Source organism: Scedosporium apiospermum, assembly GCF_000732125.1.
Source record: "Scedosporium apiospermum strain IHEM 14462 chromosome Unknown SEQ_SAPIO_0095, whole genome shotgun sequence".
In the NCBI taxonomy this organism is placed as follows: domain Eukaryota; kingdom Fungi; phylum Ascomycota; class Sordariomycetes; order Microascales; family Microascaceae; genus Scedosporium; species Scedosporium apiospermum.
The window spans coordinates 463,987-491,761 of record NW_015971796.1 but is presented as its reverse complement, the minus strand read 5'-3'; the positions used below and the strand labels follow the sequence as shown (position 1 = coordinate 491,761).

The 27,775-nt window shown below is 49.8% G+C and overlaps 7 protein-coding genes and 3 pseudogenes across 7 annotated transcripts; 4 read left to right on the top strand and 6 right to left on the bottom strand.

Moving 5' to 3' along the window:
* Positions 1-1,719: 1,719 nt before the first annotated feature.
* Positions 1,720-5,771, bottom strand: SAPIO_CDS4960 (uncharacterized protein; the record flags this gene model as incomplete). The annotated part of the gene is made up of 9 exons (XM_016787385.1): positions 1,720-1,809; positions 1,874-2,180; positions 2,240-2,534; positions 3,310-3,474; positions 3,528-3,788; positions 3,870-4,028; positions 4,127-4,369; positions 4,437-4,710; positions 4,992-5,771. The coding sequence occupies 9 exons, from the start codon at positions 5,769-5,771 to the stop codon at positions 1,720-1,722; spliced, it is 2,574 nt and encodes an 857-aa protein (XP_016643060.1).
* A 178-nt stretch (positions 5,772-5,949) lies between these two features.
* SAPIO_CDS4959 (uncharacterized protein) lies at positions 5,950-8,430 on the top strand (the record flags this gene model as incomplete). The annotated part of the gene is made up of 5 exons (XM_016787384.1): positions 5,950-5,983; positions 6,290-6,415; positions 6,479-6,801; positions 6,970-7,801; positions 7,919-8,430. The coding sequence occupies 5 exons, from the start codon at positions 5,950-5,952 to the stop codon at positions 8,428-8,430; spliced, it is 1,827 nt and encodes a 608-aa protein (XP_016643059.1).
* A 196-nt stretch (positions 8,431-8,626) lies between these two features.
* SAPIO_CDS4958 (uncharacterized protein) lies at positions 8,627-10,556 on the bottom strand (the record flags this gene model as incomplete). The annotated part of the gene is made up of 3 exons (XM_016787383.1): positions 8,627-8,817; positions 8,897-9,872; positions 9,930-10,556. The coding sequence occupies 3 exons, from the start codon at positions 10,554-10,556 to the stop codon at positions 8,627-8,629; spliced, it is 1,794 nt and encodes a 597-aa protein (XP_016643058.1).
* A 1,138-nt stretch (positions 10,557-11,694) lies between these two features.
* SAPIO_CDS4957 lies at positions 11,695-13,404 on the bottom strand (annotated as a pseudogene; the record flags this gene model as incomplete).
* Positions 13,405-15,337: 1,933 nt separating this feature from the next.
* Positions 15,338-16,393, top strand: SAPIO_CDS4956 (uncharacterized protein; the record flags this gene model as incomplete). The annotated part of the gene is made up of 3 exons (XM_016787382.1): positions 15,338-15,802; positions 15,861-15,943; positions 16,129-16,393. The coding sequence occupies 3 exons, from the start codon at positions 15,338-15,340 to the stop codon at positions 16,391-16,393; spliced, it is 813 nt and encodes a 270-aa protein (XP_016643057.1).
* Positions 16,394-16,704: 311 nt separating this feature from the next.
* SAPIO_CDS4955 (uncharacterized protein) lies at positions 16,705-18,005 on the bottom strand (the record flags this gene model as incomplete). The annotated part of the gene is made up of 3 exons (XM_016787381.1): positions 16,705-17,041; positions 17,144-17,656; positions 17,725-18,005. The coding sequence occupies 3 exons, from the start codon at positions 18,003-18,005 to the stop codon at positions 16,705-16,707; spliced, it is 1,131 nt and encodes a 376-aa protein (XP_016643056.1).
* Positions 18,006-20,217: 2,212 nt separating this feature from the next.
* On the top strand, positions 20,218-21,248 carry SAPIO_CDS4954 (CipA protein; the record flags this gene model as incomplete). The annotated part of the gene is made up of 2 exons (XM_016787380.1): positions 20,218-20,250; positions 20,325-21,248. The coding sequence occupies 2 exons, from the start codon at positions 20,218-20,220 to the stop codon at positions 21,246-21,248; spliced, it is 957 nt and encodes a 318-aa protein (XP_016643055.1).
* Positions 21,249-22,768: 1,520 nt separating this feature from the next.
* On the top strand, positions 22,769-23,065 carry SAPIO_CDS4953 (annotated as a pseudogene; the record flags this gene model as incomplete).
* A 998-nt stretch (positions 23,066-24,063) lies between these two features.
* Positions 24,064-25,461, bottom strand: SAPIO_CDS4952 (annotated as a pseudogene; the record flags this gene model as incomplete).
* An 863-nt stretch (positions 25,462-26,324) lies between these two features.
* On the bottom strand, positions 26,325-27,317 carry SAPIO_CDS4951 (G-protein coupled receptor; the record flags this gene model as incomplete). The annotated part of the gene is made up of 2 exons (XM_016787379.1): positions 26,325-26,991; positions 27,055-27,317. The coding sequence occupies 2 exons, from the start codon at positions 27,315-27,317 to the stop codon at positions 26,325-26,327; spliced, it is 930 nt and encodes a 309-aa protein (XP_016643054.1).
* Between the last annotated feature and the right edge of the window lie 458 nt (positions 27,318-27,775).

Sequence of the window (27,775 nt, the reverse complement as noted above, 5' to 3'; positions counted from 1 at the left end):
TATATATTTTAAAATTAATTTTTATTAGATTATTAAACTTATCTTATACTTTAATAGCTATTAATAATAAAAAATTAGAAAAAATAATTAGAGAATTAATATTTAATTTAATTAAATATAAAAATAGTTATTTAACTTCCTAATTTTAATATTAAATTAACTATATATTTATTATAGAATAATTCTATTAAAAGATATTAATTGAAGAACCTAAAAATATTATAACCTAAATTACTTAATTTAAAGTTGTTTATTAAAGTAGGGTAGAATTTTAATCTTATTAAAATAGAAAAAGCTATACCTAATAACCCTAAAAATAATATAAATATTAAATATAAATTTCTAATATCTTTAGTATTAGTAAAAAGAAATTATCTTTCTATATTTATACTAATTAAAGATAATTTAATATTTTTTAAAGTAGTAATTGTAAATTACTATGTCATGGTGAATATAATCTCGGATTGGTACTAACTACTTGTCATATACTGAAAGGAGTACTATGTAATAAGTTTACTCTTTTACTATAAAAATATAATAAAAATAAATAATGTATTTAAGTATAATATTTTTACCCTTATTAGGATCTATAGTTTCTAGATTTTTTGGTAGAAAATCTGATATTACTGGATTACATTTTTATTCTAAATTGAGTTAACCTAACAATAGTACCTATTAATAATAATAAAAATAAACTTATTACTAAACTAAAAGTTTAATTTATTTTAAAGAAACTATTATTTGTATAATAAACTAATTATAATAAAAGCATGAAAATAGAAATTTTTGCTATTATTGTAACAAACGTAGTAACTACTGTGGGAATAGCATTATAAACATCCGGAGATCAGAAGTGGAATTAATGATTCTGAAAAATCTTTAGTGGATCGTACTACACATTTTATTAGAAGTGATATAGTAGACTACGAAGGAGGTAATAACTCGAGTGATGCTTCATCAGTAGGATCAAATGCTACCGACGATATTGTTGATAACTGTAAAAACAAATCAGACTTAGGGGTAGAGAAACATTTTCAGGATAAGGAGTTCGAATTAGGAGGAGCGAGAAATATAAAACAACGTAGAAATCCTGCTGTTGAGGATTTTGATGAATTTGAACAAAAAGCTTTTCGTCTTTGACTTTTGTGGCGTACGTCGTAAATCACTGGCAGGAGGGTGGGTTGGAGGGCGGGATATGAGGAGGTTATAGACCTGGACGAGCGGAACTCTTGATTCCGTCACGTATGCGAACGTTTGAATTTGTATTCTGAATAAAAGGTCGGAGAGTGCTCAGGGTCAACAAAATTTGATAATTAGGATTCAATGGGATGTGTTGAATGGACCAGTAACATCGAGGATGTGGTCAGGAGATTCCCGCACCAACTCCACCTATCCAGAGACTGGGACATGGGCCCCAAGACACAACAGAAATTGGGCCCCCAACATACATGGGACGTTCATTAAGGAAAAAAAAAATATAACGTCTTTAGTATGCTAAATATATGTATCAGCTTTGCTGTTACTGTCCCCTTCCGGTCTGACATTCCGCCGTGAACAGGCCTTAGTACAGATTATCAGACTTGGAATCAAGCATCGGTAGATGCAACTCGGGTTCGTACATTCAAATCAATCTTAGTAGCCCGACTTATTGATTCAATATTCTTCTTGTCGCTCCCCGTTCGTTGAGACGGCAGCACCCTAGCGTCAGCAGTTCAAAGCCTAAAACTTCTCAACAAACGGCCTCAAATCGATCTCCTGAGTAAAGGCCGACTTCTGCTGTGTATGCAAATTCCAATAGCTCTCGCCAATCTACTCAAAACGTTAGCGGCTCCATCTCGAGACATTCGTCCACAGTGTTGGAGGGTCATCTTACCGCGTCGGGGTCAAGCTTGCCTCCCTCAACCCCATTGTTGACCTGCCACTCTTTCGTCCTCGGAATATCAATCACGCCGTCAATGACAATATGAGCGACATGCACGCCCTTCGGTCCGAATTCCCTTGCCAAGGACTGGCCCAGCGCTCGCAAGGCAAACTTTCCTGCGGCGAAGGAGCCGAAAGTTGACGATCCCTTAAGGGAGGCCGTGGCGCCCGTGATGAGCAAGGTAGGCGGATAAGGCGAAACCTTGACAGAATAGAGAAGAGATGGGAGGACCTTTTGCGCAAAGAAGAAGAGTCCCCGGCTGATATGAAGTCCATTAGCACGATCTTTTACGAGCACGGTGGAGAAAAGCAAACTTACGGTGCTGCATTGAGAGAGCTGTCGAGCTCTTCAATGCTCAGCTCCAGGAACGGCTTCCTCGCGAAGCCGCCGTTGACATTGTAAATAGCGGCAGCCGCAGTGGCATTCGGCAACTCTTTCTTGATAATGTCGAAAGCAGTCGACAGAGATGTGGGGTCAGTAGCATCTGCGGTGATGCCTACAGCGCGGCCTCCGGACTCTTGAATCTCCTTGACTATAGGAGTGTAGTTATCGGGGTTACGTGCCAAAAGAACCACTGGATACGTCTTTGCGAATTTCACAGCGGTTGCGCGGCCTGAAATATATAAACAGTTAGTGGCGTGATACTACCTTCATCTGAGGGCCAGCATGGTAGCGGACAGACCGATTCCAGGCCCGACACCGGCAATGATGGCATAGAGCGCGTTCTTAGACATGATTGTGGCTTGAGGTCTAATTATGGGCGAAATTGGACTGAAGATGTTAACGTTAGGCTTGAGACATGCTCTTAGCGATGAGGGTGAGTTTCCCCCTCGCCGTTCATTCTCTCTGCCATTTATATTTCAGGGAGGATTTGAAATCAAGACCTCGATTAAGTAATCAGCACAACATCATCAGAACTCGACATGATGCAATTGAGACACCGCGTCTTGGATGCATTCTTCTTGGAGAGCCAGAGGGTTATTAGAGGACTTTACTATGTCAAATTCCCTCCCGGGGAAAGTTGGATTTGAAATATGGACACCCTCGGGGCAGGGACTCATGCCAGATAAACTTTTGCCACATCTTTAATTGTCGAAAGAGCTATTTTTATACTCTATGAGTTTTCTAGGTTTATCTCAAATTTCGTCGCTTTACTGTGAAGACGACAAATGAGCAAATACAATCATGGTTCCTCTATTCTCACAAGCTATCTCTCGAGACGAGGAAACATGACATCTTCGTTATAGTTCGCAACGTTCATTCTGCAGTCTTATCTTCTACCTAGCTCACTAGACTCGGCATCCGGTCTCCTCCTTAGGAACGAGACGATGTGTTCCACCTCTATCCTTGGCCCGGAATCCCATAGGTATCCAGCCTCTCAGACTTACGCTCGGCCCTCTTGGACTCGTCCCCGCGATGAAGAATCTGAAGGTAATCCTTGAAATCCCTAGACAAGTCTACGACGGCCCTAAGGTGTGAGTCTGTCACAACAATTTTGCCCTCCTCGTCCGTCTCTGCGTCGTATTCGGCCAGCGCAACAGCAGTTTGGAATGCTAGTGTCCAAGTTAGTCTCGACGATGTCACAACTCTCCGTGCTTTTGCTGACCGTTTCTGATTTCTCTGCCATTCCACTTCACAGCCCTCATCTCCGAACCGCGAATGTACTCTTTGGCGTCAATGTTAAGCCGGATGGAATCTCCCCGCTCCCGGGCTAGTTTGTCCATGAACGTCTTCCAAACCTGTTGCCTTTGATCCTCCGTAAACTCGGGGTAATAGAGCTGGATATGGACACGAGATATAAAGGCGTCGTCAAAGGATCCGACGCGATTCGTGGTGAGGAAGAGAATGCCGGTGTAGTTCTCCAGAGCTCGTAAAAAACGTGTGGGCATGTTCAATTAGATTCATGCCGGGGAGACTCGAGAGAATGTGGTCTTCAATCAAAACATACCGGCTACCAAACTATTTCGAACGAGGTCAGATGTCGTCCGGTGTTCCATAAACACATCCGCCTCGTCGATCAGAAGCATGGCGTCCCATCTTACGGCCCTCGCGAACGTCTCCTCTAAATTGCTCTCAACCTCGTCTGGATTCGTGCCGATATCTCCGGCTGTTATTACCATCAAGGGGCGGCGAGTAAATGCCGATAGGCATTCTAGGCTCACATTAGCATGCATTCGCAGGGTGCATGTTTACCTCAATAGATACCAGCTGTGCAAGTCTTGCCAACTCCCGGCTTCCCATGCAGGAGAAAGACGAGCCCACTACCCTTGCCTCGGACAAAGTCGGCAGACCACAGGTCCTGAGTGAGCTCCTGGCCAAACCTGTTTTTACGAGCGAAAGATCTGGCCAGCGCCTTTAACATCTCTTTTCGCCGCTCATCCATGACGAGACCCTGGATCATGTCCTCTTGGAAATCCGGCTCCGTGAAGCCACGGACGTGGAGAGTCTCTAGTAAGACATGGGGGAGTTAGCCCTACCAAGGTCAATCGCCTCACGAATGAAATATCCTTCTTACCCCATTGCCGAGTCTTAAATACGAACGCCAGGATGCTAGTGGGGAATAAGAGGTATTGGTGGTCGTCGAGTTTATCCTCGTCGAGCTCAATGTGAGAATAATTTTCGAAAAGAGCAACCACTTTGCTGCCAAGGTTGTCCGCTCGCTCTTTGCAGGATGAGCAAGTGCAATCCGAAACAAAGACTCGAAGGTCCACGTTATCCAAGTGTCCAAGGGCCCAAAATTGATCGCTCTCCGTGGAATCGAAGAAGTCTACCATAACCAAGCCATCCACCTATTCAACACCACCGGATCAGTGGACGAGCTTTAATATAGACCTTATTGTCTTACTTGATTGTGCGGCGGCTTCAAAGCCCTTCCTTTATATCCCTTACACTGTTTTCTCAGAAGCTGGTAATATGTCTTGCCGCAATTGATTTTATCCACAATTGTACTCAGCAAGGGGCTGTCTGTCGCACCTTTAACGAAATCGGGATTTGATTCAAAGACAGTCGGAATATCGGTTGCTTCGCCATCAAATTTCCTGCAGCGAAATATGTCCAAGCCTCGACTAACAAACTCTCCCTTGCATTCGAGTGACCAAGATCGTATCTCCCAGTCCTTTGGAGGGTTTTGGAATATTCCGCCGTGAACTGAGTGAATGACAGAGGCCACCCAACGATTCTCTTCGTCAGGTTTTTTTCTGATGACTGTGGATCCGGGCTTATAATGGACCCAGGCGAGCTCCCATGTAAACACTCCCCTGTTTATACGCTCCATTTCGGCCCTCACGTCTTTCATGATGTGATCATCGAGAAACTTGAGGAGACTTCTTAGATGACGTTCTGCGTCAAATTCCCTCACACACATCTCACCCGGGCTCTTTGCCGCGCAAGCGTCTCGAAACACGGATAATTCATCGTAGTGGTGGACCAAGACGGCATACGGATAATGGATCTTTACAGGATTTCCCGACAGGTCCTGAGAAGGGTAGTACTTGACGACCGATCGTAGAGCGTTTATGATAGACGTGGAGTATAGGTTCAGGTGCTTCTTCTGGTTCAGTGCTAGAAATTGGCCTTCTGCCTGGTCTGAATCTCCATCACCTACGCCTCTCCTCGCCTGGCATACCGTTACCATTTCGAAAATAGGTTCATCTATTCCCGAACGCTCGGCTATCTCTTCCTCGGGGTCTGTTGTGTCTCGGAAGTCAATGAGGACGTCGGTCTTAACATCCCGGTATTCGACACGGTATCTGACCCATGGCTCACGCGGTTTCGCTCGGTTGGTAGAGTCCTCGCAGGTGGATCGGGCGGATGATGCATCTGTTTCGTTGCCACCATTGCTGACATCCATTCTTGTTGACTAGCAGCTCTGGCTGGATCCGGTACTTGGCAAAGTTTTTTTCGATGGAGTCGTTGTCTGCTCCTCTTGTTCCTCTTGTTTCTCGCTCAGAAAAGGATTGGTACGCCGGTAGGAGATGTTGAAGAAGCGGTTTTTAGGCAAGAGGAGGCGTAGGGCCTCGGACGAAACAATGATAAACGAGACGAGCAGGCTGCCGTGGCGAAGTACGTCTTGTCGTGTGACACGACATGAACTAACGATCGCTACCATGCATCGGTTGCCCTCCAAGCCAATCGATGACAGAGCCCCCTGCAACCAAGCCCGAAATCCGATATATTTCTGCCTAACCAGCATCACATCTCCCAAATATGTCGAGGAGGCCTCCTCCTCTCCAGGGCTGACGTGAAGTTTAAGAAGATACTTGTCTTTCGGCCAAGTCGTCCCCGGAGATCGACTGATTGAAGAGGTTTATTACCGAGATTCGTAAGAATGTGTAGTTTGCAGGTTACTGAGACGAGACCGTCCCTCAGCCCGGTCTACCGCCCTAGCCAAGCTCTACGCCGTAATGCTGCTCCTGCTCCTGTTCATCCTCCTAACACTCGAGCATCTCCGTGGCGCAAGTTTTTCGAACCCTCTGAGGTTTTTCATAGCGATGAGTAAGTACGAAGCAGTGGATCAAGCGATCGTCTTGTCCAACTTCCCAACTTCTAACATTCTAGATAGTGATCCCGTCACCAAGGTGATTTCAACTGAGGCTGCCAAGCTTCGAGAAAAGTGGCTCCAGTTTCAGAAGACTTGTGACAAAATAGACAGACTTGACCTAGATTCGTGCGAACCCACGATGGAGAGTGTTTGCGAAATGGTTAAGAAGGCGGAAAGTGCTTGGCAAGCACAGCGGAAGGCGGGCAGTCGAGGAAAAATGTCCTCTCGATTCCACAAGTTCTGTGGCACTCTCGATGCACACAGCTCATTATTGAAGGTCCTGCCGGAAGGCAGCGAGTACGTATCTCTTTTCTCCGGATCACTGAACGCTATGATTCAGGTATGCGGTACCCGTTACTGACAAGAAATATTGTTTCACTTCCATTGTATATTCATTTTATGTGATTTCTTTTGTTTCTTTCTTTTCTCTATTTTCTTTTCAATTTTAATTTTATCGATTGTGTTTCCTCGCAATTCTTTATAGAAAGCTGACTATTTTCTTCGACAGGCGAGTATGAATCACGAACGCATTGCGGAGGACTTGGCCGACGCACTTAGTTCCATTGGTGAACATGTCTCGTCCTGCCAAGTGGAAATGGAAATCTTCCAAACAAAGGCGATGTTGGAGAAAGTCGCCGATCTCTACGCACACATTTTCCTCTTCCTGTCTGGTTTCATGGACTGGATCATGCGCAAGCGTCGAAAACGGCTACTTGACTCGTTCAACGAAAAAGCCGTTACCAGGTTCGAATCGGACATCAAGGCGATAAATGACAAGGCGGCAGCCATCCGCCACCATGTCGAGCAAAGCTCCCGGGCAGAGGTGCGGGAAATCCGACTCACAGCAGAGGGAACGCAACTGTGCGTTGATGGGATGGCGAGGGATATTAGAGTCGGGCTGGAAGGCATGGCGAGACATCAAGCTGAAATGGAGCAAAAGGGTGAATTGTTATTGAGGATGCAGCGAGAAGCGGGTGAAAGGCAGATTCGATTGAGACAAGACGCAGAAATGATTCACGAGAATCTTTTTGAAAGACTCCGTGAATACATGGCCGAAGAACTTAAAAACGAGCTCCCAAGAGCAGGCAAGTGTTTTTTGCTTCCTCCAAATCTTCAACTTGCCAGCGCTAACCTTGAAGTTAACCTAGCTCTTGCATATTATCCCCAGCCCAGAACACCCAAGGCCTTCCTGGACACCAGCTCCCTTCCAGGACCGCATCTACCCATGATGAAATGGTCAGCTGAAGAAGTAGCTTTGAACTCTCGTCACCTCGACCACTTCTTCTATCGCGACCGCGTCCGCCTACTATGCGATTCCCGAGCTCCAATCCAAGTACCAAGTGAGCGAGCTTATCTATTGCCTCAATGGATTTCCGGGACAGGTCCATCCCATTTCCTCTGGATTGACGGGCCCCCTATTCAAGCTGATGATTATGACAACGACATTACCATGATAGCGGCCTGGATTATCGACGCAACCGCGCAGTCCAGTCGCCCAACCATCTCTTACTTCTGCGAGCTTCGGCGCTACGAAGTCATCAGGCCCGGCAACACCGCACCTTCACAGGTTCTCATCTCTCTCGTCTTGGCGCTACTCCGTCAGATGGTAGGCTTGCTCCCACACTCCTTCACAACGGAGACCGACTTGTCCAAGATTCGTTTTCGAACCCTCCAGGGGACAACAGAGTCCTGGGCAGGCTCGATTTGTTTATTCAGAGACTTGGCCCAGCTGATGCCACCCGGTGCTGTTTGCGTCATTGATGGTCTTCACTGGCTTGATGATGGCACAACCGAATGGTACATTAGAGACCTTATCAACGTTCTCAGGGAAAGCGGTTTAAAGGTCCTTCTCACAACCAGTGGTCGAGCGTCATGCTTGCGCGACGTAGTTCCGCCGGATGAAGTGTTGGACGCGTATGACTTTAGGTCAATAGGACGTTTCATCACCATTGAGGATATGGTTAACTAATAAAAATTAAATCAAAACCTTCTGAATATTATCAACCTTGAAACGCCACGCTTTCTCCAGTTTTTCGGACTGTTTATGGTTACCATGACCCTAGCGTAGGAATAGTCTCATTACTACCCTATGTTCTCTTGCGGTGTTCTAGCTCGGCTATCGATTCCCATCGTGTTGTCACCCAATTGTCCGGTTTCAATCAGGATTATCTTTCATCTTGCTGGCCCCTGCCAAGGAAAGAGACTACTTCTCCCGCTTCTCCCGACTTTCGAGAATCCGCCGATTCCGGCTTATGATCATGTTTGGAGCTAGACTGTAACTGCTCCGCCAAAGATGATTGCCTTGAAATGGTGTAATTCTCCGGTATCCGCTCCTTAAACCCTCTCTCAATTCCAACTGTCAGGAAACGATATGTTAGTAAAATAGATACCGGAATAACCTTCACAAAACGGATAGAGAAAGGAGGGCGGCTGACAAATAATGTAGTAGAGATACTTGGCCATTGTAGGAGTCCACACCATCACAGCAATAACCTGGCCGAACCCCCAGCTAGAAAGGCTGATGAAATCCGTTTCGCGGATGGTCAAGGCGAGCAGGATGGCGTACATGGCGACGTTGCCGAATAAGATCAATTCGGCGACAGTAACGAATGGCGCCACAAGCCGACGTGCAGCTCTGCTGCGTTGATATCTCTGCAGCAACCGGGCAGTCCAGGCCAAGATTCCGCGCTTTTTTTCTGCGGCGGAGGGGGAGCAGGTGCGAATCGTGCAGGCAATTTGATCCACAAGGAGGACGACCCACCCCACCAGACCGACCAAGGAACCGATATAAACCGGATAAGCGTCCATGGTAGTGAAGCCGGGGTCGTCAGAGATGCCGCAGTAGACAATGGGCGCCGGGTTCATCCCGCACGAAGTCACCGCCCTCTCACTGACAAGAGTCTCCCACAGACCGTCCGGAGACACCATCACGAGGTCCTGCCGGGCGTAAATGGTTATGGCCAATACGACGGTGACAGACATGGTGGCGAATGTGTACCACCAATGGATACCCGCGCGATGGAGTCCGAACTGCGTGAATATCACGGGAGCGATGCTCGCGATGCTCAGCACGATGGAGGTTTCGGAATTAAAAATCGCTTCAGCGAAGGATCCGCTCTGGTTCCCGCCCGCGGAGGGGTCTTCGGCGTTGAAATTGAGGAGGGTGGCGATCTGGATCGAGACGATGAAGTAGCACTGGATCTTGTGGAACTCGGCGATGGAGGATATGGCGGCGGCGGCGAATGTGGAATCGGCTAGTTGCTGCTGGAGCGAGGCTCCACGTTTACGGAGGTTGGGTGAGCCGAACCAGCTAAGGAGATGTATCGTTTTCCGCACCCAGGTCAGAGATAACTTCAGAAAGAGGCAGAATAGAACGGCGAGACCGGTCTGGAAGGTGTACGATAGGATGACCTGTCGACACGCGGGTCAGTATTAACATGTTTCAGGCCGTCTCGGAAAACAACGTACCCCAGGCCCCGCGATATCAGGATCCGTACGGATGTTGGTGATTGAGCAATACTGGGCTATCTGCTGGTTAAAGGAGCTCGAAATCTCCGAAAAACTGTTGCTGTTCGCCGGGTCGCTCATGGCCTTTAGCGCCCCCGCAAATCCAACACAGTCTTGCCGATCCGATTCATTGCACTCTTCCGAGACACACCCAGCGATGTTGGACAGCGCTTGGGTAACGTTGAATGTGGACAAGTCAAAATCGCCCCACGCCTCGATCGTCCTCGCGGTGGCTTCATCCTCCGTGTCCAGCGCGTAATTTTCCTGTTGGATGAGACGTGCCGTACCGGTTAAAAGTAGACACGACTGGAAATTCATCGGTCTGAAAAAGTACGCCGGGTTGGAGCATGCTTCGGTGCAATTCCTCTGGCCCATGCCCGTCTCGCAAACGCCGGGGCCAAACTCCAAATTCACGGGTTGCCCCGACGTCGATTTGTTCACGAGGGCAGCCCATTCCGATATCGTCTGCTGCAAAGGGGGAAATGGCAGGCTGCGGTGCGGCAGGTCGAATAATGTCCAAGGGTAGAGCAGGTCCTCTTCCCCCCAGCGTATCCGCACGGGATATCTGGTCGACGAGTCCAGAGACATTGTTGGCGGCACGCGTCCGATTTCTTTTTTTTTTCTTTTTTTTTCTCCACGCGTGAGATATCCTGAAAGGAAATTTGTGGATCTGGCGGCGTCTATGCGGGATGTGACGGAAACTGCCTATTAAACCCGGGGTAACTTGAGCCGTCTCATCCCCCCCTGTCCTTTTGTTCTATTTGTAATCTTGGGCAATCATCTGCATGGGAAAATCTTGGACGGAGCCGTAAGCAATGTCGGCAGGATCAAATCAGGATCGAGGTGTGACACCCCTGACGAAATAAACGAGGGAAAACAAGGCTTGGACGTATAAAGGATGCAGGAGCAGGCTAGGGCTGAAAATCCATCCCATGTTTCTTAACTGGTCCATCCTAGATGCTTCCAACCGAGCAGAACTCCTCATTTGAATTTGTAACTTCAAGCCCTTCAAGCCTGCTAGCCAGCGACACGGCAGCAACTGTTACTATCATTGACGATGAGGGTAGCCGTTAAGGAGACTATTTATTCGGCCTGATGCGAGCGTGAGCTATTCTATGTCCTGACACACATTAACTTAACTAAAATGAGCGAAGTCGGCACCAGAGACAAACCTTTCCGGTGATGAGAGCGCCACGCAGTTAGGGAAGGAGCGAGCAAGGCCGATCTCTGGAGGAAGGAACCACCTACACCTCGCCCACACACCACAACCAAGTAGACTATATAGAAATGAACAAAATGCGGCGTCATCAAGGGGTCTGTGAGCTTAGCTGGCTGGTTAAAGCCTTCTCCAGGCAGCTGGTGAAAGCGCGAGAGGTGTTCCTTGTTCGACCCCAGGTTGGACCGTGGATGTAATTAATTCAGGGGTTTTCACCGTAAGCTGGCTCAACGTAGATCCCGGTAGTATTTTTTTTTCTCGATTTTCAATTTTTTTTTCCCGACATTTGTATTTCTGTTTCATTTCGCCGATTTTCTTTTCTGCGATTGTCACTTGTGCGAGTGCTTCCATTATGAACTAGGACTTAGAAGAGTCGCCTGACTTGATGGCCGTTGTTGGAAAACCGAATCCGGGGAAAGCCAGAAATTTCAAAATATCAACTCTAGAGTAGACTATCCTTCTCTTTCACTACATATAAGCAATGTCTAGCTCTACATCTAAGAAATGAACCTATTTCTCTTGTTCCCGGCTCTCCTTTGACTTGGCTATTAGTCCTAACCGGCGCTGGTAATCATCGATCTGGTCCTCGGTGTTCTTTATTCGCTTCTCCACTGTCGTCCTCGCCGACGCCGCTTCCTCTGGTACGCCTGCCAACCACTCGTTAAAAGCACTTAATTTCCGTTGCGCTTTCTTGAGATCGTGTTCGATTGCCAACTGCAAGCTGTCGGGGCCACATTGGCCCAGGACCCTAAGGCCGTTCTCGGACGTAACCTTTCCAGAACCTAGACGTTCCGCGTCGGCCGCAGCTGCGTCCCACGCTTTCTGCAAAAGGGCCATTCTATTTCGATGATATGGGATCTTGGCCTCGAGGTATGCCTTGCTGCGGTACGTCTTGGATCGCCCAGCCAGTGCATCTTGAAGTCTTGGGATGGAATGTTCTTCCAAGTATTGGCGGTGACCGTGCAGTGTAACCATCTCCAGTAATGGGACTTCGTCCGGTGGCAAAAGCTGCTCCCGGAGGCCTAGCCTTTCAACATCGTCCTCTGTCCGTTTCAGCTCCTCTTTCATGCCTTCCAAAGCCTTCTCTTGGTTCCAAAGTTCACCGCGCACGGCCCACTCATCATCAACAGTCGTCTCCGCCTCCACCGACCTGCGCAGCTTCTCGGTTCTCTCTTCCTCCCAGGGAATGCGGAGTTTGAGATTCTCTATCCGTTCGAGCGGTTGTCTCGCGCGTTTCTCGATCTCCCGCGTGGAAATCCCCCGGATGCGGTCGATTTCGAAGGCGTCGCCGTCGAAGTCATCGCCGGGCCATCCGTGTTTTCGATACAGCGGGACGACAAGATCCCGATCCCACTCAGGCTCTGTCACTCCGCTGCCGGCGGGGGTCTCTCTTAGTTCCTTGTACCACTTGACAATGTCGCGAAGGACCTCGGGGGCGGGGCGGCCATCTCCCTCATCGTAATTTGGACCATCATCCTGGGAATCATCATCATCTTCCTCATCCCAATCCTCTTCGTCTTCTTCGTCGTCATCCATCTCGTCGTCGTCGTCGCCACCAACGGACTCGACTTCGGTATCTTCCATTTCTTGATCGCTCCGGTCGCTGTGATCTCCTTCACTCTGGCTAGAGTTTCCTTCTTCGTCATGTTCCACAGCTACCGGGTCCGCCTCGACGCGGGAGTCAGTCGGTGTCCCTTCCCTGCTTCCTTCTCCCCGACCCGTATCCCCGCCATCGTGGATTATTATTGCCCCGGAATGAAGGTTGTGGTCAGTGCTGCCCATCGACTCTTGATCAAAGATCCAGATATAGTGGGATGCAGCGCTGTAAATGATGACGCTTTTATGATTTCCCAATCGAGAAAGGGGAGTCATCCAGGGTTTTAGGTGCGGTTCCCCGTCTTCGTCGCCGTAATGCAGAGGGTCGCGACCGTATCGCACGTCATCTTCCTTGCGAAAGTCCGCGAAATAGCTGCCCTGGAAAAAGGCGCCCCTCTCATCACCGTCGTTATCGACGTAAGGGAGGATACTATAAAGGTAGATGACGGAGGGGTCCAGATTCAGAGATTCATAGAGGGATTGGAGGGCGTCAAGGTTATGCGGGCCCTCGTGAATCCATTCCGGCTTGAGATAGCGCATGCGGACGAGTGTTTGGTAGATTTCTAGCATGAGGTCGCGAACCTCGTGGAGCTGCGCCTTTTTCTCGGGGGACAAAGTGTCCATGATTAGGGTTTGGGGGGAAACAAAGACGTCTCTGGTTACTAGAGTTCAGCAAAGGGAAAAATCGCCCTCGAGAAATGGAAAGGAGGAGGAGAGAAAGTGGTTCTGGATCACGGGCGGGGTTTGAGCACTCGAACCAACAAGCCATCAATGCCAACGAACCACCCGAGCAAATGCCTAAAAATAATGGCACTCCTCACCGCCCGTACCACAGAATCGCAATGGATCTACTCGTCCCCGCAGCCTACGGCCTTAAGCGTTCCCTACAAACAGGCGGTGGCAGAGACCTTTCAAAAGCTACTGTCTCGCAGGATCCGCTCAATGATGGAAGCCAAGAGTCTTCAATCTCTTTAATACCAGATTTCCGCCGAATATAACAACAACTTACATTAGACCCTTCTCGTTGGGGATCTTGTTACAGGTGTGTAATATTTGTAGCGGAATCCCACCCATCATCTAATCGGTAGAGGACGGCAGAATGAGCCTCCCCTCAAGTTGTTTGACGAATGATTCCACTCTATCTTCGCTGGGCCATTTCGACTACGAATATCCCAGAATTAATTAAGTTTATTTTATTTTATTTTATTTTTATTTTTTTCTTCCTCTCTTTTTCGGGCTTGTACCTGGTTGTCATTGTCATTCGCGGCTTGTGGTAAAACAAACAAGGTGATTGATCACATTTTCAAGCTTGAGAATACCATTGCTTCGCGAAATAGTTTGTCTTCCTGGCGACGCACAAGAGGCGAAACGGTGGCTGTGGGATAACATTTGGAGGCGGGGGCCCCGAGACACGACGCACAGCAGCCCCGAAACTCTGCTAGCTATTATTGGGAACTGGGCATTCGAACCATCACAGAAAAAGGCAAGATGGCGGAGTGGTTAACGCGTTGGCCTGCTACCAGTAGTGAGCCAATCCCTTCGGGGGCGTGAGTTCGAATCTCACTCTTGTCGATTTTCTTTAAGGTCCAATGGTCTAGTTGGTTAGGACGTCGGATTCTGACGCTCATGTTGAGAGTTCCGTAAGCCCAGGTTCGAATCCTGGTTGGACCTAGTCTCTTTCTTTTTGTCGGCGGGTAGGATCGAATCTTGCGGGGCAATTTTAGTGGATGAGCAGCGCTCTACTTCGACTAAAGACAGACTATTGAGAGCCAAGCCAGGCTAACATTATCTACTGCTATTTGATCCAGTTAGCGAGCATTCCGAGGAACTAGATGGACGCGTGTGCTTCCACACTTTAAAATTGGAAGGTAGGCGGATGGAACTAGTTACCATCATTACATTCTTCCTTTTATATTTCTCGCTTTTGTACGTTGTCCTGCTCCATATACCTCAACCGGTGCAGCACATACGTAAGATAGAAACATTTCCCACGAGCTCCGGGCCGATAAAGCTCCCGCGGACTCTAGTGTCTTACATCAGTGGGCATCCGCGCAAGGCAGGAATGTCGCTGCAGTAGATTACGTGCCCGGCTTTCCCTCCGCCGTCAGACTCTTATTTCCATCACATCGCCCGGCGACCCAAACTGACGTGACATTTCTTTATGTCGGCGATAGGACAGCCAGCGAAACGTCGGGCAGATTCGCTAGCGCTATCCCCGAGAAGCAAGTCCTCTTTGACCCAAAGTGGGGGGCTGAGGCGGAGATTGGGGCTAAAGTCCGGTGTATGCTCGCTAGGTTGCTCCCGGGTCAAGGACTTTACTGAGGTAGGGCAACACACAATGGTAAAATGCTTGGCTCCATGGGATATTTGAGGCGGAAAGGAGGGGGGAGGGGTTTTCAGAGGTGAAGCAGGGTCATTAATCGCAAAGACAAGTATATAAAGTTGGCCCCCCAATCGTTTCCGGTGCTCCCGCCCGCCAGCAAATCGACGAGTTCGTTCCCTATACTGCTCTTTTTGATACCCAAACGCGACGAAAGACCACCAAAAATCATCCAAAATGCCCTCCTTCCCAAAATTCATCTACCAACAACTCACCATAAATCTCCCCGTCCCCTCGGCCTCCTACGCCGGCAAAACCGTCATCATCACCGGCAGCAACACTGGCCTCGGCAAAGAAGCCGCCCGCCACTTCGCCCGTCTCGGCGCCTCCACCCTCATCCTCGCAGTGCGTTCCGTCGAGAAGGGAAACGCCGCCAAGGCGGACATCGAAGCCTCCACGAAGGTCGGACCCGACGTCATCCAGGTATGGGAACTGGATCTGGGCAAGTATGACAGTGTCAAGGCGTTTGCGGCTCGCGTGAATGAACTCCCCCGCGTGGACATCCTGATCGAAAATGCCGGCATTGCGACGGGGAAGTATACCAAGTTCGACGGCGGCGAGTCGACGATTACGGTGAACGTCTTTTCGACTTTTCTGCTCGCGGCGCTGGTGTTGCCGAAGCTCAAGTTCGACGGCGGAGAAGTTTGGCGTGCGGCCGACTTTGACCATTGTCGCGTCGGAAGTTCATGCGTGGGCCAAGTTCCCTGAGAGGAAAGCCCCCGACGGCAAGATCTTTGACGCGCTCAACGATGAGTCGAAGTGGGACAAGGCGAAGGAAGATAGGTATCTCGTCTCGAAGCTGCTCGAGGTCCTCGCGGTGCAGGCCATCGGAGAGCTATGTCCGGCCGACAAATATCCTGTGACGATTAACTGCGTAAACCCCGGTCTATGCCACTCGCAAGTTTCAGCCCCTTGTTTTCTTGTAACCTTTCTGCGTCCATGGCTAACGACAAGGATTAAAATAATAGTGAGCTAGCTCGCGAGTCCGACAGCTGGTCCTTGGACCTCCTGAAGAAGCTCGTCGCACGAACCACGGAACAGGGCAGCCGTACCCTCGTCCATGCTGGATCTCAAGGCGCCGATACGCATGGGAAATACCTGTCCCACTGCAAGGTCCACGCTACAGAGGGTTGGGCGGCTGGTGCCGGGAGCAAGGAACTTCAGGGCAGGGTGTGGAAGGAGTTGACGGAGAGACTCGAGGCCATCCAGCTTGGCGTGACGAGCAATTTCTGATTAGGGGGGAGAGTAGGCTTTTGGGTGTGGCATGTGTGTGATTAGGAGGACTGCTCGGGCGTTTTGAGGTTACGGGAGGTAGCAGACTGGTAATGTGTTGGCACTGGCGAAGTGTGAAGGGAGCGACAGTCACAAGTTACCACTCTCCACTTTGGAGGTTCTTGGGAAATAGTTCCAAATCTAGATACCGGATTATATTAAACGATGTAATACAATATTTGCTGGTTGATCCAGAGTCTCGACATCAGGGGTGACCTTTCGGTGCAGGCCCTTTCAGACTAAGCGAAGACCCACCCAATAGTATTATACAGTTAAAGACAAGCGGAGTCGACGAGAGAGAATCCATCCATCATAAACCCGGCCTGGCCTTGGTTGCACGAGGACGTGACCCGTAGTACGGGCGAAGAATTCGCGACTGTAAAGGTTCTCTCCACCAGCTCCCACTGGGAAACAGGCCCTGGAGTAGGATAAACCGTATCTCCCAGCTGCACGCCGTCGAGGGAGATGGAGAAATAGCATTGTTCGGCGACGAAGGCCTGGAAAGAACCGAGAGCATAATGAAGACCTAGAGTGTATGTCTGGCCAACTTCTACGTCGGGCAGACCTTGGCTAAAAGTCGTGGTAAAGCCGCTTGGCAGGGTGAGGTATCTGCATGGAAGAAAGACGTGGTTAGTACCTGTTTTCCAAGTTGTAGGACAATATCGGGGCGAGAGATAACCCAGGATACAACCACCCCTGGTTCAAACGTACAAGTATTTGCTTTGGTCCTGAGCGGTCATGGAGCCAGAAGTACCCTGGATAATGCCATAAGGAACAGTCCAATCGTCCGCCCCATTCTCGAAACTGGGATTGGCGATGCGGTTCGTGCAAACGGGCTCAGCAGGCGCAGTCGGCGTTTCGGTGGGAGCAGGCTCCTCGACGCAAGGATCCTCGACGATGGAAATGTTGTCCAAGAGGACGTCGACGTCCGCCGGGCTCGCAGCGTTGCACGCAAGATAGATATGCACCAAGGGGTTTGCGACCGTCGGAACAAGCGTGCGCACCACCTCGTGGTACTCGCCGGGCGTTTGGTATGCGAGGGTTATTTCGGAGCCGACTATGGCCCAGTTCAGCTTGACGGAGAGCTTGCAGCCGGCCACGTTGACCTGCTGGACGAGACCTAGGCCGTAGTGGAATTTCATCTTGTAGGACTTGCCGACTTCCATGGAGGAAACGGTTTGAGCGACATAGCCCCATGTAGCCCACCGGAAAATCTTCATTAGCCTGGTAGGGAGACCATACGTATTAGTGATCTATAAATTAACGGAAAGATGGCAAGGTCGACGACGGACACGTAGTGGTCTCCATCCTGGGCGGTAACGGCAACAGATGGATCATTCGCCGTGACGATAGCGGTGTAAAACTCCCAATCGTTGTTTCCATCTTCGAAGCTAGGATTGCCGACCAGGTTGGAGCAGACCGGAGCTGTAGGAGTGGGCTCGGCCGAAGTAGTGGTTACCGGATCTTCGATGGCAGAAGATGATGGTGTGTCGCATCGACGAAGGTTGAGAGCATGACTGCCTGTGAGGGCGAGGGCCGAAAACGCCCCGACGACGAGTCCACGGGGCCACATGGCGAGAGCAATGATGGACAAAAGATAACGAACGAATAAGGTAGGAGGAAAGAATGAGCCAGGCCCTGGGAGGGATAGGGCCTTATGCGGTTGGCCAAAAGAAAAGCGAATTCTTCATGTTATTTATGGTTATGGTCCCGATCACCGCCAAGCCCGATGAAGAACCCCATCCGCGTCTTATTCGCCGAGACCAAGTGAGGAAACGGCCCCTGCAGGGCGCTATGGAAATGCAAGGTGACGGCGAAAATGGGGTGAAAAGGAGGCCAGCTTCAGCGAGCTGAGCAATAAAACGCGGTCTGGGCCGCTTGGGCTTGCAATTTTATGGAACCTGAATTTCCACCATGCGGTGCCAAGAGAATTTAGCCTTGACGGGTATAGGGAGACAGGGCTGCACTAGTTTAACGGATGTGATATTCGTCTATTCCTTGAGACCTGATGGTGTGATTCGGCTCACACTGGCCGGGAGCCCTTCCAAGGGGAGTGTCTATCTCCTCTTACTAGTTTTCGGCAAGCCCTTGGGTCGAATTTCTAAACTACGTTATCCGTTTCTCATGAGAACCTTATTGCTGAATCTACCGATGGCATACAGAGCTGTACCTGTTCGTAGGGTTCCCTGGGCGGAAATGAACTGATGTAGGAACAAAATGGGCACAGTCCAAGGCTCGCGGGGCCCGCGGACGCAGGCCAGGTGTGCGGAAACGAGATATCACCGCTGTCCGAGCTGGATCCGGCAGTGGAAATGACAAGGCTTAAGTGCGGGCACCTGTCTCGTGGGCCGAATTGCCATCCTGGGCGCCAGGGGTACGAGCATCCCGTCGTCCTTTAGCTCTCAGAAAGAAGCCGAAGAAGGAAGAGCACTGAGGTGTGTATTCAAGGTGAATAATTAGCTTGCTCCGAATTGAAATGGATCAGGACAGCTCTCACCATAACAACACACATAAAGAAGGAAGCAATGGACGCCCAATGGCAGCTGCAAAGCTCCTGCTCAAACTAGAAGATGTCAATTCCGTTGATTAATGGAAAAAAAAAATCCTGGAAAGACGGAATAAAAGTCCCAATAGAAGCGGGAGCTGAAAAGAAGGTGTCATTATGGGGCCACGTAAGACAGCGGCTTCCCACGAAATAAACGGGAAATCGACTCTCAATTCGTTATGAAACGAACTGGAAATGAAGGAACTGCATTGTAGTGGCTGAAACGGCTGAAAATGGAAGTCGAATCCTAAGGTGCTGGCTGAACTCGATATAAGACTTGTTGAAGTGGTATTAAGTGGAAGGAAGGAAAAGACAGACGAAAAGCAGCTTCCCACCTCGAAGACCTGGAATTACATGTCCCTGTTCCATGTAGAATTAATTATTCATCTATCCTTCATCGCGGCACGTCTTAACACCATCACACTATCTTCAGCGAATCCAAGCACATCAGTTTCTTAGGGCGGTATTCCGACTTCTCATTATCAACGCTCAAAACGTGCCCCGACAAGCCGATGACGTATACCCTCCCTTTCCTTCGACAGCCCTGCCTAGAGTGGGTTCAATCGTTTGTTCCTCCGGCATCTGTGGATCCTTGGGGGACCCTATCACAACTGAAGCTTATCCCCGTTGGAGTCGGCGTATTGATGGTTTGTGAGTGGGCCAGCCCCAATTTACCGAGGAGGATTCGGTCGATCCACCCGCGTAGCATCGTGACCAGAAGTTAGGTTGTATTGTTTGTAGCACGGATTTTAATCGCTGAAGTTTGGGGTGGAACCTTTTTAAGTCCGGACGCGAAAAATCAAGCTTTTATGTGCTGCTATTTTCGGTTGCGGCGAGGGAGGGTACACCTCCTCGGATTTAAAGCGTCCTTGGCCCCGAGACGGTGACGCAGGGAAAATCGGTGGGGTCTCCATGAGCGAGAAACAGGCGAGGTTAGCGTGCAAGCTCTCTACATAGGCAGATTGAGGTGAGGTGAGGGAGGGGTTCCTGCAGCCCCTGCAACCCACGATTAATGTGAGGAAAGGGGGGGGTTCAAAACCACATCGCTAACTCTTGTCCGAAGTGCCCGGCATGGTTCGAAAGACGAGAGCGGATATAAATTCAAGGGCTTGCCTACCTTGGGAGGTCGAGTCTTGCCTTTTCCCCTAGCTTTCCCAAGCAAAAAAAGAAACAATCCTTTCAAGCACCCCTCGACCACTCCTTTCCACACGTCCTGACATTATCGTCTACCTTTGACTCTATGGCTATCCTCAAGAACATCGCCATTGTCGGTGTAAGTCCCGACATAATTCAAACCCAACATCCCTGTCGATAATGTATCCATGCAACATACTGACGAAGACCCAGGCCACTGGCAACGTCGGCAGATTCATCACTTCCGAACTCCTCAAATCCGGCCACCACACCCTAACCGCCATCACCCGCGGCGCACCCGGTGCCGCTCCAACCCCGGAGGGAGTAAAGGCCGCCCAAACCGACTACTCACACGCGTCCCTCGTCTCCGCCCTCCGCGGCCAAGACGTCCTCATCATCACCTTATCGGCCCGGGCACCCCGCGACACGCAAGCCAAACTCATCCAGGCAGCTGCTGAGGCCGGTGTCCGTTACGTGGTTCCCAACGGCTGGGGCGGTGACGCCTCCCACGCCGCCTGGGCCGACATATTCCTGGGCATTGAGCAACGCGCTGCCGAGCAGCTCGTCGAGACCCTGGGGTTGAAGTGGATCGAGTTCGTCTCGGGATTTTGGTACGAGTTCAGTCTCATCGGCACCGCAGACCGATATGGCTTCGATTTCAAGGAGCGATCTGTCGTCCTCTTCGATGACGGGAAGGCGAAGATAAACACCACGACTTGGGAGCAGACTGGCCGTGCTGTTGCGGCTCTGTTCGATCTTGACGAGAAAGTCATCGAGGAGAGGTACAAGAATAGGAACGTCTACATTTCGTCCTTTTACGTCAGCCAGAGGGACATGCTCGAGTCGGCACTCCGCGTCACCGACACCAAGGAGTCCGATTGGAAGATTACCTACGAACCCTCTGTTGAGCGGTTCGCCAGCGCTTTGGAGAAGGTCAAGGCTGGTGACAACACGGCGTTTACAAGGGCGCTGTACACGCGTTGGTTCTATCCTGAGAAGCCAGACGCCGCGGCCATGGCGTGGCAGGAGAATCACAAGCTTGCCAACGAGGAGTTGGGGCTGCCCCAGGAGGATTTGGATGAGAGCACGAGGCGTGCCATTGAGAATCCGGCCAAGTTTCTGGGCACATACGCTTAGCTGAGTATCTCAATGTGGGAAAGAGCAGATTTGGGAAGATGAAGCAGGAAAGATGGAACACTGCTGGGTTCTAGAATGCTGAGCAAGAAGAGATTAGCTGTGGCTTGGAAGGGAGGCTATTTCTGCTTGTTTGCGAATAGAAGGCACCTTGACATCCAGGATTTTGGAATTCATCGACTAATGTAATCATCTATTGACTAACGTCTCTCTTTCTCTATGGATACGCAAGCTTATATGTGCGAAGAATAAGATAGGGGGATGACTTGACTCGGGACTCGGGAACCCGTGTAAACCAAACAAGTAAAGATGGCATAACCTGCCAAGTATTGCTCCATAGTTTATGAGTCGGATCCTCTTTGTCGAACATTGTTATACTTCATGACTGGATTTCACCTTCATGGCATCAACCTAAGTCCGAAATTCACTCTCGTACTATGTATGTAATGTATGTAGCTGCTCTCCCGTTCCTTTAAGGCTGCATCATCAGATGAAACAGTCCCAAGATAGGGCCTGCACTATTAGAATGTAGGCAGAGACCGGGAAATTACCGGTAAATGCGGAAATGAACAATATTTCGGGAAACATGGACTATAAAGGAGCAGGACTGAGTGTTTCGGACAAATGTCAGAGGTCATCAGCAGCAACCTCGGCGTTGTTTGTGACCTTCCTGGGGAAGAGTGTCAATATCATCGATCTATCAGGAGCACATGGGGTCAGTGATTTTTAGGGCCTGGGGCGTTCAATTGTCGCTCGCCAGCGGAGGAACACAGGGGCCCTATTGCTCGTTGGGGTACTGTGCCCACAGTGTTGTGCTGGTCGAGCTTGGCGGTCATTTCGCAGTTTATCATCTTTGGGTCAAGTTATCAATCAGGTGGATCTACGGGAGCGGATCGTACCTCTTTTTTCTGTGTTGGGTCTAGTCCAGATCTGCCGTTGTCGTTCGGTTCGACAGATTGGGCAATGGTGTGCGCGGGGTTACCCCGATCGTTTCCTCGTCATCACCGGCTCTCGAAGTCGGCACGAAGCGTTTTATGAAGTAGATGTAGTATAGCTGTTGAGCCTGGTATGACCAATGCGTTCCTTTTTCGAAGAGGAGCAGCTGTCCCCTCCTAAAATACCTACAAAGCCACATGCGATCGGACGCGCACGCGATCATCCGTCATCTCTTTGGAATGTGAGCGGCTAGATATTCGTCTGTATCTTATTACTATAAGAGGCAGGCCGTGATTAACACTCAGACACGATGGAACCTAGTCTAACCACATCGTGAAAATGCCAAGGCTGTGAGCGTCTCTCTTTATTCCTGCCCTTTGCCCTTTGCGCTTCGACTTCGTCCTCTCTGCTCCCAGCAAGCTTTTTCTCCCCAATCTCACTACTACGCCCATCTCTCTCCCTCAACCTTCATCCTCCAGCGCCACGCAAGCACGAGCCTCCCAGACCAGGCCGTCACAACAGAAAACCAACGCCCAACCCACACGATTCTAAAAAGCCCTCTCCCGATCCCAACTTTCACCACCACAATGACCGAATCACGCGGCTCCGCCTTCACAAACATCCTCCGCTTCGTGTCCGTCCTACTCCAAATCGGCATTCTCATCTCCCTCGCCGTCCTGGTAGCCGAAGTCAAGCAATATCGCAACAGGGACGCCGAAAACCCACTCCTGGTAGCCATCCGGCCATACGGATCCACGCCTGTGAGGGTCACTGTCGACAATTTGAGTTCGGACCCTATACCAGTAAGAGTCGACTCGTCCCCTACACCTACGGTGGTCGTCTATAACGGCCAGTTCGACCCGCTGTATGTCACACCAGTATGAATATGGCTAGAGAGGAAGGGAGCTGCTGAATTGGGGCGGCCTGGCTTTGATTGTGGGTAGGATGGAATAAAAACACATGTCTTGTAAGCTGTGTCTTTCCTCATATAATTTGTGGATGTCTGTCTAATACTGTCTAATTTAGCCTTTTGTCTTCTCTCCTCTTTTGAGTGGGATAGTTGAGGAAAGAAGAGTAGAGAGATGCAGTGTCCATTGGTTGGCAATAACCTTAGGACATGCAGACTTCACCTTCCGGGAATGTTGATAAATAGCATAGCGGCATTTGTTTACAGAGTCTATGGTGTCTATATAAATGAATCAACTATGGCTTTTAAACTCTCGGTTTCCGTGGTCACCCTGATTCGCGAAATCGTTGCGGATTCACAAAGACCAACCCAATTGGTTCCACTGACGTGGATCCTAGTAAATCGAGGCGGAGACTAGACTAGACATTGGCCAAATCCATCAGTATATGCCAACTGGTCCTTTCATAGATTATCAGAGAATTGGAATTAGATGACACCTATCTACATCTGGCTAAGTGCTGTTCTTTCTCCGGGATGCCGCCCTTCAACTCCTGTTTCTGGTCTACTAGGATTCAACTTGGCTGGCGAGTGACTTCTGCAGGGACTCGCAAGAAACATCATCACCTAATATCCTTCGCGGATTAAAAAAGCCAGCATACTACGTACGGCCACTCAAATCCATTCCAACCCACTGAGCGATCAGTGGGCGGGGTTTCCATCCACGGTGGATATGAGTATGAAGCGTATAAGTCCCGCCTAAGTCCCAAGGTGTAAGATGGAAGGGCAATGAATTTTTGTCATGCTACCTTTGCGCTATCCAGACGTTCGAGGGAGATTTAGGAGCTGACAGGTACTTGTGGGCATCAGGCAAGAACAGACATCTTTATATTCGGAGCGCTGGTGATGCTTTTCCTCACGCGAGGTATTGATAAAAGAGTTCTGCAACACGAATACTCTGCCCAAAGGAGACAACAGTTATTCCGCCGCATTGGCATACTCTCTGCCCACTCTAGCCTGCCCCATCCCCAAGGCAATTCTGGCCGCCGTAACTTCGTTCATTGCGAACCAATCCCATAACTCCCCTACTGCTTTGCTGGCCTCCTCCAGGTCCCGAGTTGTGGTGGGTGAACCTCCGTCGTTGCCCAAAACACCCATGCTCCTCAGAACTTCATAAGATGCAGGGAGCTGAAGCGCTACGTCCTTGGCCTCTGTGAGAACTTTTGAGCTGCAAGTACTCTGCAAAATGCGAAGAACAACGTTCTGCTTTTCCGAGTCAGACCTCTCTGATAGCTTCTCGTTGAGGCGTTTTAAAAGGAATGGCCTGGTTAGGTCCGTCGGGCTTCCGTCCTTCAACTTGGCGAGGAGATGATCGAGGATTGAATTGGTCAAGGGGTACCTCTTGAGATTTGAGGCATCCTTAGCCCACTCTTGCAAATGGGTCCCCAGCACGGTGGGCTTGTCGATTCCCAAATGCCTGAGAACTTGAAGTAAACTCGAGAGAGAGCCAAGGCGATACTTATTGTCACTCGGATCGTACGGCGCGTAGCTTTGCACAAAGGCGCCGAGCTCGAACATATTTGCGAACGGGCGGTTCTGCGTAGCGATCCTCGCGTCCACTGATGCCTTGAGCTGGTTCAAGAGAACCTCTCCCGTGCGCACGAGGCCGTTTATTCCGTCGAGCATGCGCAGTTCGTCGACTGAGAGCTCGCCGTTGAGAGTCTTGTAGGCCAGATCGTGATTGACCTCGGACCAGGCGTGCATAAGCAGCGACGCGATTTGGATCTCGATCAGGGGGGTTCCGTATGGCGTCTGATCTTCTGGAAGACTTGCTGTACCCAGCTTGACTCGGGCATGAACTGCTCGGTAGCCAGGAAACTGGTCCCGGTAAGGCATAACTTCTTCCTCGTCATCGCCGCCCTGGGCAACAAGGCTATTGACGACACTGAGGGTGTTCCCAGGCGCAAGGTCACCGACAGGCTTCCCCACTGATGAAATCCTCGCCTTGCCATTATCGACAGGCTGAATCGGGCTATCACCCATGGGCTTGATCTTCACAATCTCGAAAGCCTTCTGGATGAGTCGCACGACCTGGTACTCCTGGCCAGGAAAGTACAAGGCAACGCGCACACCCGCGAGGTCGAAAAGATCATCATATATCTCTTGTGTGGTGGCGTAGGTCTTTTCAGCATGACGCTGCTTGAGTTTCTCTAGTAGCCGGTCGGGGCGCTTCGCTCGTGAGGTGACGATGGCGGGGATGCCGTTTTCGCTGAGCGTCTTCCGGCATCTTTCTTCGGCGAGAGATGCGACCTTGGCATAGAAGGCTGTTTCGCGTGTGTAGGTTTCGACAAAAGAACGGAGTAAATCGCTGGCCATCGTAACCATGTGCAAAAAAGAAGAGAGAAATTTGGCTGGTGATGAGCAACGTCGAATGTCGGCAGACGCAGAATTCTAGCCATTTATACCAACATTTTGATCACTCTGGAAGCCTGGCAATAGCTGGTTTCCTCCCTAGACACACACAAGGGTTGTCAAGCTAAGGCATTGTATTCAATATTGTCTAGCCCAACTTGCGATTCAGGTCCCAACACCCTTGACAGTGTATTTACTCTTCTTCTTCATGACTGTCAAAAGGCACCTCGCTTGTAGACTCATTGAAGGGTCTAATTGGCGGGATGTGCTCTCAGGTCCCCAAACAAGACAATATTAGAAGCAACAATAAAGAAGTGGACCATGGGTGGCGAGCTGGGGCAACCGTTTTCGGGGATTTCTAGGCCCACGTCTTAGCGCTTCGACCCATAAGGAGAAAGCCGTCAGATTTTAGCTTGCCACCAGGCCGCTTCGGGATATGGAGACCAGAATCGATCCAACTACCACTAAGTGCGGAGCCAAGATATGTACAAGGAAGGGTCAACATGGCGTTGAGCTAGTAACTGCTTCCATCATGCATGCTTTCCCTTTCTCGAAGGAAAGATCGATAGTTTCGGTAGGGAAGCCTGGAATAGAAATGCAAAGTGCGGCTGCTCAATATTACTTGAAGTAGCACCGTCAGCGGGTGTCCTCTCCATTCTTATTTCTCCCTTATTGGTCCGAAAAATGCTGCGGCGGCGCTTTGATCGAACGTCTGAAATGTGCTTGTTGAGGATGTACGAGTTTCTCAAACTTAGTAAGTATAGTAGGTACTGGTAATTATAAAATCTTTAAATGTAAGGACAATTCTAAACATTCTAAGATGTTGCCTAGGTGATATCGCGCTTCAACGGTGCTAGAATCCCGGCAATTCGGGACTGTACTGCAATGCAAAGTTCTCGAAACAAAGTCTTGCATCCAAGCCATGACGTTTTCATATAGATGATGCAGTTCCAGAATCCCTGGAGCGTGAGCACAAATCCTGCCAGATACTCTAGTGGTAAAAGCACCCGGTTCTCATTGAGTAGCGAGTATAACCTGTTGGTGGTCGAGGGAATCCACGTAACGAACATGGCGGCGTAGAAGAGAATAGCATACTTGGCGTAAGACCAAGCTGCCTTGTTGATTTCGTAGCCTATTATCCGTCGCTCTATTCTCCTGATTGCCGGGCTTGGGCGGATGGATGCGGAGTTGCCGGCCTCGGCGCGGTTCGTGTGTCTCCACTCCTCTTCACCCGCTGAAATTGTGGCCGGGTAAGCGGCCCTACCACCTGCATCGCCAACCCCATCACTGCGGTAACGCACGAGAGCACGGGCGGCCGGTCTGACGCCATAAGAACCCTCATTCACTTCCGTCGTGGTGGAAACTTCCGTGATCCTGCGAGAGAGAGAGTCCGTTTCAATCTCGGAGACGCGAAAGGCGTGGAGCCGCTTCCTATTTTTGTATAGAGTCCCACTGGCCTTAAAATATATGAACATTGTTGTAATGATGACAACCCTAGTGTACGACGTTGAGATTAGCTTGTGCCCTAGAGGGCAAAATACCCGACATTCAACGCACCAGACGGGCCCGTAGAAGGCAATGATTCTCCATATCTTCCACTCCCAGGTAATCCAACACCAAAGCGTGGCGTTGCCGTAAACTCGATTTCCCTCGCGGTCCTTCACCCAGATAAATACAAACGCCGGAACAAAAGGTACGCCGTAATTAAAGAGGAGATAGGGAAGCTCTAGCTTGCGAAGCTTCGGAGCGTCAAACCTGCGGTAAAATGTAAGATAAACATTGATTGCCATCGACAACGTCCAGAGAGAGTCGGCTGGCATGAACCTGAATTTTCGTCAGCATAAACTCTGTGCTTGTCGCTAGAGAACGAATAGATCTAATTACATTTGGATTAGGAAGGCTTGCAACTGGCAGCCAGCAGAATTTGGATTATCGACAAAAGACCGAGATATCAATGTGGCAATAGTTGTCATTAAATTTCCAAAGGATGCATAGAAAACAAGCCGGTTGATCGGTTTTCGGAAGGCGCCGGACGTGCTGAACGTGACTAAAATGAAAAGACAGCCCAAGATGGAGAGCACTGAACCCGCTCGCTCTAACGTACTGATGGTTTTGAAAGAGCCTTCACCTAACTGGGAACGCGGAATATCCCTCGGCATGCGTGCTTCAAACACTGTTGGAGTCGAGCTTGTAGCTGAAACCATCACGGCAGGCATACAGCAAGCGCAGGTTTCATTCATCGGAAGGAGGCTAGGTGTCGGCATAAAAGGAGACAGGG